Below are 24,198 nucleotides of genomic sequence, written 5' to 3' on the forward strand. Positions count from 1 at the left end.
ATTATCAAAGCCTTAAAATAAAAACATAACAAATCATAACACTGGTCAAAATAGGAACAAATCAGGCCACAAAAATTATAAAATAGCAACATTCTATAATCTATTATTTTTATAAATAAAAATATTTATTATAAATAAAATTACATGTCTATTATTTTCTGGGTAAAATGGAAACGTGGCAATGGAAAAGAAGGTTGTTGCCGGTTGGCATGAGAGATCACGTGGCAAAATGTAGAAAAATAGAGCCGAGAAGTCTCCGAGACATGCGGTTGCCTCATCCTCTTTTCTTGTTTATAGAAGCAAACCTTTCCTTTCAGAATGTTTTCTTTGACTATTAAGGGCATATGTGTAAAATGATACTAATATTTATTTACTTTTTATTTTATTTTGTCCACTTCTTTGGACCTGGCACCCACTATCTCAAGGCCCGAGCCTTTACCACCCTTTAATGCTGGTTGCTTTTTTTATTATTATTATAAATAAAGAATTGCAAGTAGTGGCACACATTCTTATAGCCCTGTGCATTTTTTCTTTCGAGAACTTATCTTTATGGGTAATGTTATTTATTATTATTTTTTTATTGAATTTTTATAATTTTATAACGTGATATTAGATATTAAAAATTATTTATTATATTTTATTTATAAATTTTTTTTATCTAATATCTCATTATGAAATTATAAAAAAAATAAATAATGAATAGATTTTTTCATCTTTTATTCTAGTCGATGAGTTATATATATTTTTATAATTTTTTTTTTATCTAAATTGTTTTAGGAGGAATGTTAGATACAGTTGAAGATTGTACAAGCACTGCATATTCATTTTGAAAAAAAATTCACAATAAAAAATTAAATTTTTCATATACATCATCTAATATTTACTCATTTATTTTTTTAAAATGAGTGAGATGTTTACGTATTCTATGACTACAAATATCATTTCTCTTTAATTTAAATTTCTTGTATTAATATTAATTTAGACCTCATTTGTTTTTACAAATGAGGTGATATGAGTTGAGTTGAGTTGAGATTAAAGTTAAAAGTTGAATAAAATATTATTAAAATATATTTTTTAATATTATTTTTGTTTTAAAATTTAAAAAAGTTATATTGTTTATTTTACTTTGTATAGAAATTTAAGAAAGTAATAATAATTAATTGAGATGAGATGAGATTAATTAAGAGGAGTTATAAAAACAAACGAAAACCGTGTTTTTTTTTTTTGGCATTGAGTTGTGTTTAGACTAAAGTTTCCACCAATTTTTGTAACGCACTGACACTCGACAAAATGTTTTTCACAAGTATATTTAAGTAATCTAAGAGAAATTATTTTCAATTTGATAACTCAGGACTATGAATGCAAGATTTTAAACTCAAGACATCGATTTATTTAATTCAACTCGGATCGATCTTAATTAATAACTCGAGATTTACATCATTCAGGATTACGATGGTGTAGATCCGATCTTTTAGGGTAGTCCAATCAATTAGATCGATTAAAAAAAGAGTTAGACAATTAATGAAGGGAAAAAAAAGGTTTAAAGAAGTATCGATCGCCAATCCATATCGCATGCTGCGAATGAGATGACACCCATCAACACCATGAAACCAAACTCCCTTGATTATAAAATATCAGTTTTCATCAACCCAGACTGACATGAATGAATGAGCTCAGAGTAGCAAGGAGTTTCAAATTCATGACCCTATTCAATAGCCAGTTTGTTAGATACAATATCAAATTGCCTTTGTCGTAAGTGCCCCACTCACCCCTAAATATAGACAGATCGATCATAGATATGATACCCAAAGTGGTCCTACAACTCATTACACCCAGCCAACTTATCGACTTTACTAGATAGTAGATATCTATGTCATTTTTTATTGTTTTTTTTTCACTATCTATAGTTCCACATGAGAAGAAGCACATGAGTTCAGCACAAATGATTAAGCTCGGACAAGTAGTGATTTCAAATGGTATCAGTTACACTAGGATGATGCACGGAAAGAGTAAAATTCCTCCCTATTAAGAAAATGCAAACATTAGAGAAAGTGAACCCAAATTAACCGGTGAGAATAGGCCAGACTCTTTGCACTGACAAGAATGCAGCTTACATCCCACATGCTCCAACCCTATCACGAGGTATGAGGCGTAGTTCGGAACCATGTTTCAGAAAGACATTGCCTGCAAAACGAAACAAATATTTTCTTGTGAAAACCATCAATCTAAATGCAACTGTTTATACAAATTAGGGTGCCCACCCAACAATCCTAACATGACATTTCAAAGCTCTTTTGGGTGATGTATGAATATAGCAACATGATATGATGCTTTTCAGCCTTTTATTTTTCTTTTTACAATTCAACAAGAAAAGGCATAAGAAATGTCAATTGTAAATGACCAATCGAAATAATAGTACTTGAGTCATCATCATTATTATTGTAGTAACATTTTTCTGACTGCTTTTAGCTAGCATATAAGCATCGTGACATCAAGTTTACCATGTATTGAAGTGCTCAATTCACTATCAAATCCTTCTACTGCATATCAATTGTTATTGTTTCAATTTGTGTGCATCCAATCGTCCCAACTTTCAATTGAGATAAGAAAGAACCTCCAGCAAAATCTTTATCCATTAAGCAGTGGAAATACCATTTTGATTAAGATTATGGCCCTCACTCTTGCAACAAAGGCCTAATTGTATTTGCTACACAGCTTATTCTTACAACTAAATAGCTTTATTAAATTATTTGTTCCCACTTGTTGAAATTAAAAAAAAAAAACAAGGAATTTTCTATTTTATAGTTTTGTTTGTCTGGTAATTAAAAGCAAAGGGTTGTATGTTCCTAGGAAAATATTAAAATGGGGAAAGCTAACTTCAGATATGGGAATATGGTTAGAGACACAGAGGCAATGCCAGCACCAATATCTACAAGTGCACAAAATCACATTGAGATGTGATTATAATCATCTAAACAAAGATTATATTGTTGTAATTATAACCATAACTGCAAATAATTCTAACCAACTCCTTGCCAAGAGCCTGTGCATCCTGGGATTAGTCAGGACGCTGTTCCTGGACACCCGGTGCCAATAAAAAAAAATAAAAAATTCTAACCAGTCAAATAACCTTAACATAATTGTGGACTGCCAAAAAGAATAAATTTTCATCATTCCACCCTATCTAAGCCCATTCCAACACCCAACTTGCTCGTTTAAAAGACTAATCTCTAAAGCATGTGACTACAGACAACAATGGCCATCAACCTACTGCAAGCGTCCTACATTGCCCAGCCTTGAACTACCCTACCTCAATAGCATTACACTGGTGGAGTCAATAACTCTAACGCTGCATGCTCCAAATTCAATCATGCAAAAAAGAAGTGAGAAAGCACTGATAAGAAATTAGACAAATGGAATGAATAAATCAATAATTTCCCATCTAAAATAAAATATATAAAAAAATATAAAATAGATACACACTCATGAGTCATAAAAAACATCATATCTAATATAATATAGCTTAAAACTACATAGTCAGACGAGTACAAGAACAGCAGTTGACAGGAAGAACCAAAACTAAGCAATAGAACATCAGAATACCTGCACTTTGTTGAGGATTGATTCCAACACCATCTGCATGCATGAAATATGATGAATTAAACATGCAAAGAACAAAAAGTGAGAAACAATAGAAGATCTTGGATGAAAAGGTAAGTATTGTAACTCTAAGGCTGATAATATCTTGTTAGAGAGAGAGAGAGAGAGAGAGAGAGAGAGAGAATATACGATTGAAAAATGAACAAGAGATATGGTGAGTGTTTCAAGTTTCACCATGGCATAGATAGGCTAAAGTGAAATTGAAAAGCTCTTAATTTAAAGAATATGAAATGCATCCATTGAGCTATCTTTCTGTCAGTGAGAGGATAGAGGGTAATGATGCCACTCGGTACATTTGTTTTTTTTATAAGTAAGGTTGGCATTAAAAAGAGAGAGGGAAAATATAAAAGAGGCCAAAGGGGTTTGTTTTAGAAAGACGGAAAATACTATCACTCTTCGGCTAGATCTTAAGAAGGATAAAAGTACAATAATATTAGCAAGTGGACAAGTTTTGTTTTTAAAAATATCTCCTAAGGCAAGAATACTGGGTAATGGGCATGTTGCACAGTTTAAGTCCCTCCATACAAAGTGGTTAAGGTAGCAGCACATTGGGAAAGTTAAAAAACCAAAAAGAATCATCTCATAGTCATAAGAGCATTAACATTGGTATTGACTTCATCAAAAGCCTAGCCAAATGTAAAATATAATGAATTTTATCAAAAGAGAACTGAATTGGATTAGCCAAAGAGATAAGTGTAAAATTTTGAGTTACAGTAAATGGATATGTTTCTTCAAATTTGAAGAGCTACTGTTCACTCATCAAATCTATTTTTTATTCACTTTTAATCTCCAATGGTCTTTTCTATTTATATTTAATCTTCAACCGTCTTATAATAATAATGTAAGAATCAAATTAAATTATTAATTAACATATGATTAGTGTAATTATAAAATATGAAAAAAAATTATTATTAAAAAAATAATATTATATTATTATTTTGATAAATTCAATAACTAATCTAATGTGGAATTATGGATAAGAAAATTTTACATATATGAAAATTATGTACTTTTCTTCAAAATTTGAAGATAAATTTGATGAGTCCAATGCTAGTGCTCAGTTTTTTTTTGATCAATTCCAATGCTAGTGCTCATTAGTTTAATCAAATTCATCTTTAAAATTTTATGAAAAGTAAATGTTTTACATAAATTTAAAATCTCATTATCCATAACCACACATTGGATTAGCTATTAGATTCATCAAAATAATAATATAATATTATTTTTTAATAATAATTTTTTAGTTTTTTTTTTCATATTTTACAATTACACTAACTATATATACATTAATAATTTAATTTGATATTTAAATTATTGATACTAACCAGATGGTCATTGCATGAATTATAGGAAATGTAAGAAATACATTTTATAATAAAATAATAGGAATAGAGAATGAATAGTGGGTCTTTAAATATAGAGATGAAAGTGAAGATACTATAGCTCAAAGCTTGAGCTTTGATGGTATACCGAATCCAATGCCAGCATTTTAACTCCCAAATCATCAAATTTTGATGAAACTTCCCTTTTGGTGAGACCGATGTTGGTGCTTTAATACACCACACCCTAATTAGCATGACTGCAATTCAGCCTTCATAGGAGTCGGAAGCTTTCATCTGAACTTACTCCATTTTCCCTCTACCACATCCGTTGTGTCATTTAAATGCCCTTGTTCAATTTCGAGAAACACAAAAGCCAGAGAGTGAGAAAATCACATGGTTGCAACTATATGCTCCAAAGATCTAAGGGACCTCCTAATTTACTAAGGCCAGGCGTGACTCGTGTATATATGGATCTCCATCCTTAGAAAGTCAACTCTTCATAACTGCAAAGCTGCGATTGGAAGCATCATATCCAAATTTTAAAAAGTATCAGCATACTCGGGTATTGTAGATAATTCGATTTACTTCCTATTGAATAAAGCAAGGCTACGAATCTATAAACAAGTGCCGGTTTAGCCTTACCCATTAATTAGGTGACGCATTAGGTCCGTGGGCCAGGAAACAATATAAAATGTTCAAGTATTCAAATCCAGCTAATTATTACCTTAAGAAAGTAATGTCGCTTCTTACAAAAGAGTTTTGGACTTTAGAGAAAACCGGAAAATGATCAAAATGTGCAAAAGTTTGTATTTTGAAACATCCAAATTGTAAAATGTTGTAATTAATATAAATTAACTAGGTATAACATAAGAGTCTCAACGACTTCAAACAGTGAAAATTGTAATTCTCTTTCATAAATATTTACATGGATTTATCGGTCAGGTAGTTTCTTTGCAATAAATCATTTCAAATCTTCGCAATTCGACCACTACTTGAGACTGGCAAGCTAATAAACAGAATTGGCTCTCTACCTGTCTCGGCGTAAAATATACACCTAAACTACTCTAATCGGACCTCAAGGGGTTCCTTATCGATTGAGCGGATAAAGTTATAATTTCCTCGTTAAAGTATAACCTGGTCAGTAATCGCCAAAAATAAATGGCGAAAAAATTCGAAAAGTAAGAGGATGAACAACATGCAAGGAATGCCCTAGATAAAGAGGGAAATATGGAATAACCGTTAGTAATGATAGCGCTGGTCTGGGGAGGCACTTTGAACTCTTCGGCGGCGAATTTGAGAACAGCAGTGAAAGGTGCTGCCTCCAGAACGCTAAACCTGAGAAAGAATATGCGAGAATCCGCGAATAAGAATCATGGACTCAGAAATTGGAACATTTATAGAGATATATACATATTGTGAAGGGCTAGGTTTTACGAACACTTTGAAAGGAAGCTTTGGATCGGAGGTGAGAGTCACTTTGAAGGAGACCTTTCCACCACCCTCGCTCGCCATTTACTCGACTTAATTTAATAATCTACAATGGCCTCGTTCGTTTTTGTCTTGCAGCGCCTGCAAGATTTGGTTACGTAATCATTACCAGCAATTTTCTTTTGGAAAATGCTACATGCCCCACTGGGGGCTCCCGCTGGGGCCTCTAGTATTTTTTTATATATTTTTTTTAAATTTAATTTTATATAAATATTTTTAATAATTTTAAATATTTTAAAAAATAAAATAAAAATTATAATATTATTTAAAAATATTTTTTTAATTATGAAGTATAATAAAAATTAATATTTAATGATTTATATTTTACTTTTTGATTAAGGAAGTGTTTTTTTTTTTACTTTCTGATTAAGGAAGTGTTTTTTAATGATTTGTTTTTTACTTTCTGATTAAGGAAGTGTTTTTTTAATGATTTTTTTTTTACGTTCTGATTAAGAAAGTGTTTTTTAATGATTTTTTTTTTTTACTTTCTAATTAAGGAAGTGTTTTCTAATGATTTTTTAAATTTATTTTATTTTTTTAAAATATTTATAAGTGTAAAAAAAATCTATATAAAAAATAAATTAAAAAATTACACATAAAAAAGTATGTTAAGCTCAACGGGAGCCCCCAACGGGGGCTGTAATATGATTATTTTAAATATTTTTTAAAAAAATCATAATATTATTAAAAAATATTTTCTTAATCATGAAGTAAAATAAAAAATTATAAAAAAATATTTTTTAATAATTTTTTATTTTACTTGGTGATTAAGAAAGTATTTTTTAATATATATTTTTTACTTTTAGATTAAAAAAAATATTTTCTTAATAATATTTTAATTTTATTTTATTTTTTTAAAATATTTTAAAATATTAAAAAATCTATATAAAAATTATTTAAATAAAATATATATTAAATAATACTACAGCCCCAGCAGGAGCTCCCAGCGGGGGCTGTAGCACTACCCTTTTCTTTTTCCTATTTATTGACAAACAAAATAGTTTGATTTGGGAGATCAGTTGACAGTTCTTTATTTTTATGTAAAAAATTAAAACTAAAAATAACAAATTTGAAAATAGTGAAAAAAATAAAAAAACTATTTACGAGGATGGTCTATGTCGACTGTTTGGTAAATTTACGTATTTTCTTATTATAAATTAAATTTAAGTTATTATATAAAATTATATTAATTTATAAATTTACTTTTGTGATTTTTCTTTATAATACTTCTCTTTTTAACTAGGGATGTAATCTCACAACCAAAAATATATTTAAACACAAATTTATAAAGTTGGAAGCTCTTATATTACATAATACATAATAAATACAATGTGTGGCCAATAAACACCTAAAAATATACCACTACAATAAGTTTTACGGTTGCATGACAAAAAATGGCAGCTAAGAAGCAACCTACAACGGTTGCCCTACCAGCCCTAGTGGAAGGCCACCCCTTTGGGTAGCCTAAATTGGGTTGTCCATAAGGTTTAGATTTTGGGTGCGACTACCAAGCCAGATGGTACACACATTAATAACACTAAGACATGTAGAAACTCGAGCAAAATAAAAAATAGAGGTGAATGCAGTTTATCCACTAGCCCCTTCTCCCCCTCACCCCCTCCTCCCCCAGCCCAACCCAAAGAACCCCGATATTCCTTTGTGATACCAATTGTGCCCCAATTAGCCCAACCCAACCCTCCTTGGTCATTAGCCTCCCTCCCTGGGAGGAAAAAAACCCAATCTCCCCCCATCCCTATCTAGTCACCCCCACCCCCCCACCCAAAAGATAAAAATATGTTCCCCTCTCTCATCCTCCCCCTCCGTCGAACCCATCACAACTCTTGCCATCTTGAACTCTCCCATTCAAAAAAATATATAAAGCCTATATGGCATAGGAACAAAATCAAGATTGAAATCTGATGAAGAGATTTATGTCAAGTACAACGTAGCTTGAACGTTGCCTACCACGGAAGAACTAAATATGAGATAGGAACCCAAAAACATTTCCCTCATGTGCCTTTTTAATTTTTATGCACCCTTAGACAAAACCCAACGAATTATACTGCATCTTTCTTGTTTCTAAACTCTCCTTTAGTAATGTAAATTTCTTCTTGCACTGGTTCACAGTCTTCCCAAGCACCGTTGTTGCAACTTGTTCCCAACGTTGTTTGGCTTTGTTTGGGAAGGTTTTTAAAGCCTGAACTAGTGCCATTTCTTGTACAACAGACCACACATCTTGCTCTGAACTCGACGAAACCCCATTTGCCATATATTGGGTTCAAATAGAGAAGAGAGAAAATGGAGAGCTTCGGGGGAGAAGAGCGAAGAGGGAAGAGAGGAAGAAAGAAGAGAGAAAGGGAAAGGGTAGGCAGGACTCGCACCCAAGGTAACTCCCATAAGGCTATTATGTGTCGCAATTTAACTAGAGGGTGTAAAACTAGGAGAAGGACACCTGATTTTTTTTTTTTTTTTTTTTATACATAAGAGATGAGGATTCGATCATTAGTTCTCTCAACGAGAAACCAAGGTTTTGCCCATTGATCCAAAGGATCTAGGCGAAAATGACACTTGACTTGTTTGAAACTTTTCGCTTAAATTTTTTGAGTGATCGAAGAAATTTTTTTGAGAACATACCGACCAACAATTAACTCTCATTTCTAGTAGAGTAGTAGATTTATACCTTATCCAAATTACAAGTCAAAGCCAAAAACTAGGCATTACTGATTTATCAAGTGTTAAAATTTGAATCAAGAAGTGCTAAAGCTACAAAGGAATGACACAAAAGTAATCCCACAAATTGATGCGATTTCATATATTCTGTCGAATCTGTTTTAAAATAAAGTAATTTTACAATCTGACAAATCACATCAAGTCACATTAATGTTTGAAATTATCTTTGTGTAATTACTTTGTGATTAGAGTATTTCTTTTAAATAAAAGAATTTGTCTTCCATAAAGATGCATGCCTAACAGTGAAGTACTGTTAGGGATCTCAGTCAAGTCCCTAAACACTATGATCTCCACGCCTAGGATCTCCTTGAGATGATCGAAAGCTTGTTCCTCTCTTGCTTGATTCTCGAACAATGGTGGTCAAGATGACCACTTTGGTATGATGAGGTTAGGTGTTTAGGCTTGAATTGGTGTATGGGATGATGGAAAGGTTTAATGAAGTGTATGGCTACAATGGTGGAAAGGGACGCACGACAATGGGGAAATTAGGGTTGGCACCACTTTGGGGTTTAGGTTTAGGGTTTGGAAGATGGTGATGGACGGCTAGGGTTTAGGTTTAGGGTTTGGTAATGGGCAGCTAGGGTTGGACGAATTAGGTGTTGAGTGATTTTAGGAAAGTTTCCTAAAATCTTGTAACTCAATGTTAGAAAGTAGGGCTGTACAGAAACCGACAGCACCGGCCGCCACCGACGCGAACCGACCGGCCGCGTCAGGAACCGGCCGGAACCGGTGGAGAACCGGTCGGCGTGCGGTGGAAATTTCAAGAAACCGATGTTCAGCGGTTCGGTCTCGGTTTGAAGCTGGACCGGACCGCTGAACCGACCGATATAATAAAATCTTTTTTTTTTTAATATACCCTTATCAAAACGGCGTCGTTCCACTTAAGTTTAAGTTGAACGGCGCCGTTTTAGTTAATAAGTACTGCAAATGATACTGGAAACGACGCCGTTTGGCATTAAACCAAACGTCGTCGTTTTATTAAGGACGTAAGAACAAAATAATAAGTCTGAAACGACGCCGTTCCACTTAAACTTAAGTGGAACGGTGTCGTTTCGTTAAGAGTTCTTCTTCTCCCCCGATCTTCTTCTTCCCCGAACCCTCCTTTGTAACCCTCTCTCTCTCTCTCTTCTGTAACTCTCTCTCTCTCTCCTATGCATCTCTCCCTCTCTCATTCTCTCTCATAATTATCTCACTAGAACCGTCAAAGAACCGACGCCGACCGAGAACCGGCAGAGAACTGCCTCGATCGGTGTCCTCCTCGCCATCGACTGGTTACGGTCGGCACCTCATCCATTTTTCCAGCCGTCGGTCGGCGTCGGTTTTGCCCAAAAACCGCGCCGACGACGTCGGTTTTCACCCCTATTAGAAAGTGTATGGCCACCTAGGGTAAATGATTTGGTCAATTAGGGTTCCTAAAATGTAGGAACACTAATATGGAAAGAGTGGTGGGCAGTTAGGGCAAATTCAAATTAGGCAAGTGGTAGCCGAATAGGAATTTGACCAAGTAGAAAAGTGTGTTTCAGTTAGGGTAAAATGGATGAAGCAAAAAAATTATGGAAAGTTGACAAACACTATTGTTGGTCGACTTATAGGGTTTATTGGATTTGGAAGAGCAACAATGTGATGAACACCAAAAACAAAATGAAGAACATTCAAGAAGAAAAGTAAAATACTTAAGAACTTGAATGAACAAAAATTGATAATTCAACACTTCATTCACGAATTGCACAAGAATTGAATAAACCTCATATATTGATAAACACAACTTGGATTTACGAATTGCACCAAGTTGCAAGAATAAGATAAATGAATTACACCTATTCAATGAATTGCAAGGTGTAATCATCTCTTTGGGATTCACGAATTTCACCCAAAAAGTCCAAGTGCAAAGGCACCGTTTATGATCTCTCAAACAATAATCCTCCATCTTGGATATTTGCCAAAAGATTCTAAAGCAATGGAAGGATGTCTTATTTATAAGCAATACAAGTTGGAAACCCCTAATAGGTCCATTGGAAATAATTAAATAATTAAATAAAATAAATAAACATGATAGTGGCATGGACCAAGCTTGGCCGTGGCATGCATAGGCCCATGGTGGGCTAGGATGGTGCATGGTGGTCTTCAGGTTGGTCCATGGCTAAGTGGTGCAGCATGGCTTGCTGGTGGTGAGCCATGTTGGTGCGCTGCATGGCCCAAGCTGGTGGCCTAGGCGCTGACTCTGCATGGTGAAAGCTGGTGGCTTGGGCGTTGAGGCTGCAAGACATGGGCTTGAGCGATGCGCTGGATGGCATGTCTGGTGGGCATGTCACTACCTTAGCCTGAAAGGCACGGGCTGGAGCCGTGCACTGGATGGCATGCCTTTGAGGCATGTCACTAACCTTGCTGGCATGCGGCAGGTGGGCTGGCAGTGCTGTGCGTGGGCGTGCGCGCTGAGGTTGTGCGCCGCATGGGCGTGCGCACAAGGATGTGCATGGGCCTGCGCAATGGGGCGCGCATGAGCGCGCGGCGCAGTGCTGTGCACAATGCCGTGCGCATGGGAGCGCAGCGCATGCCTGTGCGCATGGACAGACGCCCACTAACCTCACTTGCCCGCATGCTGGGCGCCCTATGAGTGCCATCGCACGGGTTAAGGCATGCATGCATGCTGGGTGTCCCGTGCGTGTCACCCCACGAGCCAAGGCATGCTTGTGGGCTAGCCAAGGTGCATGTCCCCACCATGACTAGGGCATGTGCGGCATCTCTAGAGGTAACTCGACGTGAGGGTCTAACAAGTACCCTTAGATCACAGTTCACTCCACCATACACGCTGCAGCTATTGATTTTTTTCATCAGAGCAACTGACACAAGAACCTGTTTATGATCCTCAAGCCTTTCTTCATGTTATTCCTCAACTCATGGTTAATTCAGAGGCAGATAACTCTCTTGAAAGATGTCCCAAAGGGTAACGTAAAACACATTTATACCCCAAATATACATATATTTATCCAAAAAAGTTTCAGGAGAGAAATACTTTAACAAATTTTACAAATTTCATATGATATGCGGATAGTAAATTAGTTAGTTTTATTATAAAATAAATTTAATATATCATACAAACTATATCATTTTTTGAGTTTACTTTAATTAAAAAAAAAAATGGAGGCAGTTGCTTTTTTTTTCTTCACTACAGTAAGTTGCTTTTGTGGGAGGCAGAACAATATTTGGGCCTATTACATTAGCGCATGAACTTGCTCACGTACAGTCTGTCCTTGCTAAAATTTAACTTTGGATTCTTATAGAAACTATAAGGATATTATATAAAAATAAATTTTTAAATTTTTAAAATTATAAAATTTTATATGATTTATTAGATTTATTTTTTTACGATAAAAATAATTTTAAAATTTATTATAATACATCGAGACATGTTATTTTATAGATTTATTTTTATATAATTATTTTGTGACTAAAATATTTTTCATTAGGATAACTAGAAACAATCTGATTTTTTTGATAGACTAAGTTAAAAAATTTGTAACAATTAATATCTTTACAGATCAGTTTATAACATAATCTTTCTATTTATAAGTTAATGTAGAGGACAAAATCTGTACACCAATGAACATGATAGGAGCAAGTTTCTGAAGAAGTTTCAAAACTTTATTTTTATTTTTATTTTTATTTTTAAATTTGACATGTCGGTAAGATGGAGAATGCATCGTATACACTGGGTTGCAAATATAATTTTTTTCTTAATAACGCAAGCTAGATTTTTTGTTTAATTAATTCTAGCTCACGTTATAAAAAAAAAAAAAGTATATTTAAAACCTGGTGTATACGATGCACTCTCCATCTTACCGCCGTGTCAAATTTTATTTTTAACAGACACAAAATCACCACAAAATACCTTATTTCTTGTAGTATAAGCCTCCAAGAAATTAAAGAAAACATGACACAAGAGATTTTTGTTTTATAATATTTTAACTAATAGTCCAATATAAGTAATTAACAGCCAACATGGAAGCAAGAATCAGAGACCACCATCTCTCATCCGAAGATTTCGAACCTTTTGATTCGTTGCAGACCAGCCTGTTGTTATGATATGTGCACACTGGTTGATTCCTGAGGTGTTCGAGAGAGATTAATTAACTTGTTGATCAGTAAGTACTGATACTAGCAAATTAAGCATGAAGGTTGATCAGTTGGAAAAATATTATAGAAGTACTTAAAAAAGAATTGCACCCATTAGCCCATAGAGAGAAAAGGAATTTCTCAAGAGATATGATCCACAAAACAAGAAAACATTTCAAATGAAGATATATATAGATTGGTAGCTAGCATGAGTAGTACCATGATGCATAGAAAATAGTACTTGTTCATATCTAATAATGCTAGCTTTATAGATCTGATCATATAATTAAATTTTCAAATAGGAATATGTACGTACTAGTTTAGCATGAGATCAAAATATATAGAATAATGCTACTTGTAATACTACTAGTGTAACATTGACTTAGGCCTGATCATTTGGGAACACATTTCATGATCTCCTCAGCTTATATCAAAATTTTTTATAGTTTCATTTCCAAACATCACTCAAATACAAACACTTTTCACCAAATACAAAATTTCCAGACTTCCAAACAAACGATACACAAAACAATTCAATTTTTTCAAATTCTAAAATAAAAATAATATTAAAAAATAATATTTTAACTGTATAATATTTTTATTTAACTTTTTCTCTCTGATCATTTCTCAAAACTCAATAAAACATTATCTTAAGTCAAATGATTTCATTATTACTATTCACAGATTCTTATATCATCTCATTCTCTAAAATGGGGCCTTAATACTATTGATGTGGTAGGCATGCATGCTTGTCATAGAAAATTGAAATTGAAAAATTGAACCATAACTCTCATGCATTATGTGTCTACCACACTAATAATGTTACGTGAGTGATACATGAATGACAATATTCAAGCAATATTATTGAATAACTTACTCTTTTTTTTTTATGGAAAATGCATAATTTGTATAATATTAAAGTATGAAAAGTTCCGAACACTCTCTTTAAAAAAGTTGGACAAATCCAAAACTCATGAAAAAATTTACACTTTTTCAAAAGAAGTGCGCAAGGTTGCACACTTTAGAATTATTTTATATATATAGTTATTCTTTTTTCGAATAGCTCAAATTAAAAAAAGTGTCTTCATTTGCCATTGGTACATTAAAGTTATGTTATTTATAAGCATGATGTGGCCGATAGTATATATGTCCTCGATCCACACCGATTTACAAATATAATTTTTCATATATATATATATATATATACACGTTTTTATAGTAGTTATATCAAAATGCATGCAAGATATGTAATTAGATTTTTTTCAATATTTTTGAACGAAACACTAATTATCAAAACACTATAGAGATCAGGTGGCTAGCTAGGTCATCATATTTAATCCATTATTTTGAAATAAATGTGGAAGAAACCTTAAAAATGCTGGTGATTTAAATGTATTATGAATATTATAATAGAGATATGGTATTTGTAATTATGGATCAGTATGTAAGCGTTGCGTATTTATTTTAAAATAATGAGTAAATATGATATTCACGTTAAAAAATTATTATGAATTTTATTTTATTTTTAAAATGAATAAAGGATATTTATGTAATCTATGATTATATTCAACATTAGTGATCAGAAAATATGAAGTATAAACATTACCTGGATGAGCAGAAAGCGACGACATAGTCCGTTCCAGAGCACGTAAATATGCTGGTGGGATCGTCGTATGCATAGCTATACGCAGCAGGGCAGACTGACTTGAACTTCTTCGAATAATACGTTGGTTGACACGTCACTGGGTTCCCAAAAACCCCTCTGCAACAGTACTCGTCCGTGTTGAACACGTCGCATGCGCTCCGGCACGCCACGACGTTCCCGTTGGCCTTCGCGGCCAGCTCCGATGGGCATTGCGTCCTCAAATCGCCGTCGCAACCGGCAATGCTGCAGTTTCCACTGCCGTGTAAGGGCGTGATGAGTATCGGCAAGTTGAAGCCGTCCACGAGGCTGACATCGTAATAGTCGAGTGCTGCGAGGGTGAATTCCGCTAGGGAAGCCGGGGTCTTTCCGGAGGCCGTGCACTTGAGGGAAGAACCGCAGGCTCCAGTCTGGCATGATCCCTTGCCGTTCTTGTCGAAGTTGCAGCCCGTCCGACCCCAAATCCGGCCGACCCAGCCGACCGGCGCGGTGAAAACCATGGACTGGCCTTGTTTCAGCTCGAAACCGCCTCCGTTGAAGTTCCCCCCTGGTGTAACTCCCGGCCAGATTGTCTCCTTGCAGTTGTTTATAATGGTGAAGATTCTTGCGGACTCGGACACTTTGGCTCCTGGTCATGCATGACCATCCAAGGAAAATTAGATCATTTCCATTCCTACGATAATAAAACAGTGCAAAAATTGCCCCTCTGTGCAGTACGTAAGATTCAAGAATGTCTTACGTAAGAAAAATGAATAATTCTACATAGTATCTCACATATCACGCATTTTTCAATTTTTTTTTTCCTTTTTTTCCATAACAAATATGTACATAATGTATGAACGATGAATAAAATAATTCAATTAATTTAACAATAATAAAATAAAATAAAAAATTTAAAATATGTAAGATATGTGGTGTAGAAAGATGAATAGCATCTCTAAAAAAATAAATATCCCATACATCAACTTAAGTCCAAATTTAGGAGCTTTGGTAGTAGGAAAATAGACACATAAAATGGGTTTAAAGTATTTATTGTTGTTAATATAGATTTTTCGAATAAGATTAACTGTTCAATAAATATTGTAATATATACTTCGTATAGTGACGATATCTCATGACTGTTGTTAGAGACTTTCAAACTCGATCGGGAAAGAAACTGATCAGAGAATGTTGATAAGTAAAAAGCAATACATAAATAAAATTAAGAGCAAATAAAGGAGAAGACAATTAAGATAGACTAACGTAGTAGATACCTGATGAAATCATGATAACCAGAACCCAGAGAACTGGTAAATGCACATGATGAGTATGAAATGCCATTTCTTCTGGCCTCTCTTTTTAGAATTAGTTATCTGTTGGGTTAGTTAAATAAGGTACACAACAAGCTGCTAGACAGGTAGAAATGCAGCACTTTATATAAATAAAGGTGGTAGATCAGATGAGAAGAATACGTGTGGAGTGAGGGATTCTAGTGGATCAAAAGCATGCAGTTTTGTCCATTGCTAGAAAACTTTACTACCAAAAGACTGTCAGATTCCTTTCCTGATCCTTGAATGCAAGTTTATTCGGGTTCCATTCTTTACTACCTCGTTACTTCACCTTTATCATGTTAATTAATTCTAGATCATGATCATCTGCAGCTCCTGGAGGCAAGTATACATACATATATATATTGATCAGTTCATGTTTTCACTGCGCGCTTAATTAACTTGAATAATCTAAATTCATATAAGCAAAAAGAACCCCATATGAAATACTGAGACATCGATGCATGCGGAAATTGGCCGGCCTATCGCTCTAAAAGCTGAGGCAAACCTAAAGAGGAGCGCAAGGAGGCACCAAAGGTTATAGTCGATCGATAAGGGTAATGGATCAACAAATACTCAAAAAACTAGATAAAGCTCAACAACCTAATAAAGCAAAAGGAAACAAAGATAAGAAGCCACATCAAGATGACAACCAACGTGAAGATAAGGATGATCAAGGAGGAAATAATATACGTTGATCCTCATGAAAATATAGAGGAAACATTCTCACGTACAAAATCTGTTTGTCAATAGTTTTTTATGGTATCAAGAACCACAAAGACATATGTCAAATATCCATGGCCTCTACTCTGTCTTCTTCTAGTAATTCCTCCAAAACCGCTGCTAATTCTCTCTCTCACACCCAACTTCATCTCTTCATCACTATTAAACTACTTTGTGACAACTATGATCTTCTATGGCGGGCTCAACTATTCCCGTACCTCTGCGGTCAAAATCTCTTTGGCTACCTTGATGGCTATACCTCCCCTGCCCAACTGTCACTGTCTGTGCTTTACTGCTTAAAATTAGGCCTGTGATTCTAAAGACAGGTAAAATTCTCATATCATCTCATCTCATCTCATCATTACATATTTTTTAAATTCTCATATAAAATATAATAAATAATTCAACTTTTTCAAATCTCAATACACATTTTTTTAAATTCTAAAATAATAATAATATTAAAATATAACATTTTAAATACTAAAATAAAATATAAAATTCTTATCTCATCCCCTAAACCTATCCTAAGGCATACCCCTCCATTGCCAACACAAATGTGAATAGCTACATCAGTCAGGGATGAGTTATTGCCTTAAAAAGAGTTTAGGCCAGCCCATTTTTCTAAAGGCTATATTTTATTTGGGCCAACCCCTTAATTTCTAAAGGCAAGGTGGGTTAGGACCTATTGATTTGGACATGTAACGATTAGGTTATCCATTATCATCACCATCAAAATCAGGCTGCATGCATAGAAAGAGAAAAAGGAAAAAAAGACTCATGACTTATCGATCATGCTTTATAGCAATTTTCTAGACTTGAGATATGACATTGTATCTATTGTAACTATCTACAATCTTTTAGAAAGCAATAACTCAGATAAAAGTTATAGATATGAGGTCACTTTTATGGATCATAGCATGAGATATGTTTACAAGATATTTTTATACATTAAAAGCATAAATCTAATTAGAGAACTTTTTTTAACCAATTACGAAATTCAATAAGTAGATTAGTCTTTTAGGATCATAGTTTATGAAGGGAAGGTTACTAACTTAAGGAAAATGACTCGTATAGTTCTCGAGAGTGCATTTTTTTAATAGTAGATCCATTTTTTTAAAGAAAATGCATGAGTCTTACACACTTTAAAATTAAAATAATTCTTCTCATTAACTACTATTCACAACCACATACCCCACGTCCTATAAAAAAAAGCTGTTAGGTGTGAAAATGAATAATGACTAATGAATAGCAACACTCTTAAAATTATATCCAGTAATAATGTTTACTTAAATCTCTCTCTCTTTCTTCAATCATGGCAAAGAAAATGACTTCTTCTATAATCCAAAAAATGACTAATTTCATTTGAATTTTTTTAAAACTTCAATTCAATCAACAATGAGACAGCCATAATGAGGAAGCAGTCAAATCACTTATTGGCTATCTAACAAAGACATACTACCCAAATTTATATATTTCATGAAAATTATTCCAAATGGTTAGAAAACTTAAAGAAAACATAACTCTTTGTATAATGCACCAAATTCATCATAATATATACTTTATTTTGCGCTCACTAAGAAAACATAGCTCACATAAAAGTATAAAATCAATAAGCTGAAAGTCAGAGGAAACTTCCGACCCCTTCAAATAATGGGATGTTGGGAAGGTTGCCATGAATTTGAAATCACGCAAAAAAAAAAAAAAAAAAACTCCACTCGACGTTAATTTGTTTGTTTACCATTTTTGAAAATCAGTTCTCAAAGGCATTTTCAACCAATTTTTAAAACAAAAGGAAAAAAATAGAGAATAAAATGTGTAGCTATTTGTTTTGTAATATGATCACCAAGCTATCAAAGATGTTACTTTATCCCCAAACTATTATTCATTTCTCAATTTACCCATTACTTATGATCATTTAATCTTTAAGATGAATGAAAAAGTTGACATGATGCTATCTTAAAGGAGAGGGAAAATGGTAATTTGGGGATAATTATGATTAGGTTGGTAATTTGAGGTTTTCTATGTTTTTCTAATTAAACCTTAGTTGAACTGAATTTTGACACGTTGGTCCAATCAAAAAACTTGCCACTGAAATGTGACTTCAGGAGGCACTTAGGATCATGATTAGAGGATGCCGTATCTGTTGCCCATATACCTTACTTTGAACAGAGGAAAGGATTATTATTACATCTTTTTTGTGAAGCCAGTTGGCACACGTGTGTCACTGATCATGCTCAGCACCAAGCTCACCTCAAAGTAATGATTCAGTCCATCTTCTTCACTCTGGATTAAGAGTCTCCCACACAAGCATACCACAGAAATGAACTTTTCCCTATATCCATTCATGTTCACTCAGTTTTACATGGGTTCTTTCTCATTAGAAAAAGCCCATGGTGGGCCATCCCGCTCGTGCAGTGCATGCTGGTCTGGGCCCATTCAAGCCTACAGATGGAAATTAGCATCTTTAATTCTAGAAAAGAAAACGAAAATGTATTATCAAGAGTATACATGTCACCTGTAGGGGACATATCTGTTTCACCTGCAAATGAAGTTATAGGGGTAGAGCCACATGATACAGGCACTAAATTTGTAGTCAAGTCCTTAAGGGGTGACCCAGTTAGGTTCCCAGTTGGCAATTATTGGTTGTAAAGGTTATAGAAGGGAAAGGGGTTTAGCAGCATAAGAAGTAGTAGCAAAGAGTGAACAGAAATTTCCCCATCTATTTATAGGATAAGCTGAATTAGTCCATTTCTTCTCCTATATCACAGAGGCTATAACAATGGCTTCTGAGAAGGTTGAGACTGTTATAGCTGGAAACTATGTTGAAATGGAGCAGGAGGAAGGAGATCCTAAGTTGGGTAAGAGCAAATTATCAAAGCTGTTTTGGCATGGTGGCTCGGTCTATGATGCATGGTTTAGCTGTGCTTCTAACCAGGCATGCACTTGTTCATGATCAAGATAAAAGATTTCATTGTTATGGAAACTTCATTGTTCAGTTAGTTACTTACGTATTTTTTTGTGTTATGGAATGCAGGTTGCACAAGTGCTTCTTACACTTCCCTACTCATTTTCACAACTGGGAATGGCATCAGGAATCATTTTCCAGCTCTTTTATGGGTTGATGGGAAGCTGGACTGCGTACCTTATCAGTGTACTTTATGTTGAGTACAGAACTAGAAAAGAGAGAGAAAAAGTTGACTTCAGGAATCATGTTATTCAGGCAATTACATCTCTCTCCCATTAATTATTATGCAGCTAGCTAGATTGGTACAAATATTACCTATGAGAAACAGTGCAGAAGAGGTGCAAGCTAGTTTATCACCATCTGTTTTTATTTATTTATTTATTTTTATTGGCTACAAACCAAATTTCTCTTTTTCTGTTTCTAAGTTTCTTACTTTGATTGTGTGCAGTGGTTTGAAGTTCTTGATGGGCTGTTGGGGAAACACTGGAGGAATGTAGGCCTCTTTTTCAACTGCACTTTTCTTCTATTTGGATCTGTAATTCAATTGATCGCATGTGCAAGGTAATTAAATACAAGAATTATTCATTGCCATTTATATAACAACAATAATTTTCATTTTAATGAAAGAATTATTATATATATATATCTTGACTGAATCGTATTTTCAATCAACATTATTATAACTGCAGTAACATATACTACATAAACGACAATCTTGACAAGAGAACTTGGACTTATATCTTTGGCGCATGTTGTGCAACAACTGTCTTCATCCCATCATTCCATAATTACAGAATCTGGTCTTTCTTGGGCCTTATAATGACCACTTACACTGCATGGTATCTCACCATTGCTTCCCTTATCCACGGGCAGGTAAAAATCAGACTGTAATATATGAATTTAGATCAATAAAATTAGAAAAAGTGAAATCATTCACAATTTCCTTCTCAGGATCCATTTTTCTTATATCTTTTGTTATCCTATATCTGCGCCTGTAGGTAGAGGGAGTGAAGCACTCAGGACCAGCCAATATGGTTCTCTACTTCACTGGGGCCACCAACATTCTCTACACCTTTGGTGGGCATGCTGTCACAGTGTGAGGATTTACCAATATTTCTAGAGTCATTCTATTTGTAAGTAGGTGTAGTAGGACACACCCTCGACACGCTTATATGGTAGCTACCAAATACTATAGTATTTGATTTGAGAAATGTATGTAATTATATGTCATATCAGTAGTGCAAAGGGTGCATCTTCTACACTAACTTGCAAATATAATTTTTCTTATATTTATAAAGACTCACCCGCACATGTACAATGTGTCGGTATGTGTATACAACCATACACGTATATATGCATGACAGCTCATTTTCATTGGAAACTATTCACCTTCAAAGGGAACACTTTTTCTTGAGAAGCTGGTACGAAACATGTGGATTATGCTGAGTTGTATGTTGTCCATATTGAGCATGGACAAGCACTCAAGTCTATGCTTAATTGCACATGCACTCGTGAATGTGAAATTTTTTATTAACAGGGGAATTGAATTTACATTGCAGGGAGATTATGCATGCAATGTGGAAGCCACGTAAATTCAAGCTAATATACTTGATAGCAACACTTTATGTGCTCACTTTAACTTTACCATCAGCTTCTGCTGTCTATTGGGCTTTTGGGCTTTTGGGGACTTGCTTCTCACCCATGCCAATGCTCTCTCTTTGCTCCCAAGGACTGGGTTTAGAGACACTGCTGTCATTCTTATGCTTATTCACCAGGTTATAAATATCACAGTTCTATAGGCTTAGAGTATTGATGGAATCATTAATTCACTTTGAACCTAAGTTTTTTTGGCTTTCCTTGCAGTTCATAACATTTGGGTTTGCTTGCACCCCACTGTACTTTGTGTGGGAGAAATTCATTAGAATGCATGATACAAAGAGCATGTTCAAGAGAGCTATAGCCAGACTCCCTGTGGTGATCCCCATATGGTTCCTCGCAGTCATTTTTCCTTTCTTTGGCCCCATCAACTCAACTGTTGGATCTCTTCTGGTCAGCTTCACCGTTTACATAATTCCTGCCCTAGCACACATGGTGACCTTTGCTTCTGCATCTGCCAGAGAGGTTTGGTTTTGGCTAAAACAAGTTTTCATTTGTCTTATAAAAATCATTATTTATCATTTATATGAAAATTTTTAAGACATACAAGCCTAATTTGTTTTCTTATTGTTCTTGACAGAATGCAGTGGAAAGACCACCATCATTCATAGGAACTTGGGCGGGATTGTACACCATGAACATCTCTGTGGTGGTGTGGGTATTGATTGTAGGATTTGGGTTTGGAGGATGGGCAAGCTTACTCAATTTCATTCGACAAGTTGATACCTTTGGTCTATTCACCAAGTGCTACCAGTGTCCCCCACACAAGGCTTGATGATCAGTAGATTCCCTTCCTGCTTTTTTAAAAGGTTTTTACAAATTAAGTTTACATATGTAAGCGTGTAAAGTGATTGGCATTTGAACCTTTTCTTCTTCTTCTCCCCCTCCTGGCCCCTGTCCTTTTGTAGAAGCAATTGTTGATTGGTTTTCAGTGGTGTGGTGGCCATCATGGCCACCCTAATCATACTTACCTACAGTTGTAACTTGTGTGCTGATTAATCATCATTTTTCTTCTTTTTGAAATGCAACTTCCTTGTTTTTTTTTTATCATCTCGAGTTCTTGATAATAAAGGGATGGCACACAAGAACATGACCTAACTAGTCTGAGAACCAAGTGAGCAGAGCTGTTTTTCTGTTTCTTTTCCTCGTTTTGTTTTTGTCCCCCAGCTTGCAATATCCAGGAAATTCTCTCAGCGGTTGATGAGATACTAAGATTAGGTCATTACTCACACCTATCTTAGCTCATTCTTTCAAGCTGGTACTGATTCTTTGTTTTTTTTTTTTTTTTTCCTTTCTTCTTATTCCATCCATCTAAAACCACTAGTCGCGTGAACAGTGCCTGAACAATAACCTCCTTTTTTTGTTTAATGCATTATTCCCGTGAGTTTAGCATTACAGCTCTTCAAAACCAATATTATATGTGGCCAACTTTATTTGGAAAGTTGCATGAGAAGGTCAAGTACTACAAGCACCAAACTGATAATGACAGTGCCATGGAGTACTTGACCAAAACAACATGCAACTTTAGGTTCAAGTTTACACATATTCATTAGGTTCTTCTCATCACATAACTCTTTACATATTAGCAACACCAAAAACCTCACCATCTGTGTTTCAAGTGATCAAAAAGCTCCATTTGGTGTGAAAAGTTGGCATGGAGTTGGAAAGGAGAGTGCATGGTGCCACAACCATTATGAGTGGCGATGGTCTTTGTTTTGAACCGAACGATGCAAGGGACTAATCATTTAGGGCCATTTGAAGTACTTTCTTTTGGCTCCTATCACATAACCCAAATGAGCAAATTGTGCATTCTTTAGACATGCACTAATCGACAAAAAGAATGAGCAAATTGTGAATTCAGCCGCTTATCAATTATAAATTTAAGGTCCGGTTTGGATACACAATCTTCTTATCTAATCTCATTTCATTATTATAATTTTATCAAACTTCCACACAAAATATAATAAACAATTCAATTTTTTCAAATTTTAAAATAAAAATTATATTAAAAAATTATATTCTAATAATATTTTATTCAACTTTCAATAAAATATCTCATCTCACATCATATCAAAACTGCGGAACCAAACAACGCCTTAGTAACGTTTGATTTTGTTATACATGACACTTGTTTCAAGTACAGGGTTTCTTCTCCAACTTTCTCCCCCCTCCCTTTTATTTATTTTTCTTTGTGAAGTTGATGTATGAAGATCCAATAATATAGGGCTATTCTGATGAGAAAAAAAAAAGAGGTTAAAAACATGGAGAAAAGGCTTGAAAAGCAAGCAATATTATTGATGCCCACCACACCTATCCCACATGAAACTCGTAAAAGCAGTGCCTGGCCCTTCATACACCTAACCCTATAGAATAGAGTGTGAGAGAAAGGAAAAGGCAGCTCAAGTGATATAATTGGGTGTGAACAGTGACAGAAAAATGGCTCTGGGTCTGATATCATGTCCTCCCTACTGGCTTAGTTTGACCAAGATTTTCCAGGTCATCAATTGGGTAGGTGGTGGGGTCATGGTAAAACATGACAAGTTTTTTGATCAACAACTTTTTTTTTGTTGGGTGCTTTTTTAAGGTAGGTTA

The 24,198-nt window shown here is 34.6% G+C and overlaps 2 protein-coding genes and 1 pseudogene across 2 annotated transcripts; 1 reads left to right on the forward strand and 2 right to left on the reverse strand.

Annotated features, from left to right (window-relative positions):
* Positions 1 to 1,957: 1,957 nt before the first annotated feature.
* On the reverse strand, positions 1,958 to 6,494 carry LOC108986403 (ubiquitin-fold modifier 1-like). The gene is made up of 4 exons (XM_018959017.2): positions 6,421 to 6,494; positions 6,220 to 6,317; positions 3,604 to 3,636; positions 1,958 to 2,184 (listed from the first exon to the last, which is right to left on the reverse strand). Exons 1-4 carry the CDS (start codon positions 6,492 to 6,494, stop codon positions 2,111 to 2,113), a joined length of 279 nt encoding a protein of 92 aa, XP_018814562.1. The 3' UTR covers positions 1,958 to 2,110.
* A 6,629-nt stretch (positions 6,495 to 13,123) lies between these two features.
* LOC108986396 (pathogenesis-related thaumatin-like protein 3.5) lies at positions 13,124 to 16,322 on the reverse strand. The gene is made up of 3 exons (XM_018959007.2): positions 16,209 to 16,322; positions 14,920 to 15,583; positions 13,124 to 13,304 (listed from the first exon to the last, which is right to left on the reverse strand). The coding sequence occupies exons 1-3, from the start codon at positions 16,273 to 16,275 to the stop codon at positions 13,163 to 13,165; spliced, it is 873 nt and encodes a 290-aa protein (XP_018814552.1). The 5' UTR covers positions 16,276 to 16,322; the 3' UTR covers positions 13,124 to 13,162.
* Positions 16,323 to 19,737: 3,415 nt separating this feature from the next.
* LOC108999650 lies at positions 19,738 to 22,622 on the forward strand (annotated as a pseudogene).
* The last annotated feature ends 1,576 nt before the right edge of the window (positions 22,623 to 24,198 follow it).

The sequence above is a fragment of the Juglans regia genome, chromosome 16 (genome assembly GCF_001411555.2).
Source record: "Juglans regia cultivar Chandler chromosome 16, Walnut 2.0, whole genome shotgun sequence".
Taxonomy (NCBI): domain Eukaryota; kingdom Viridiplantae; phylum Streptophyta; class Magnoliopsida; order Fagales; family Juglandaceae; genus Juglans; species Juglans regia.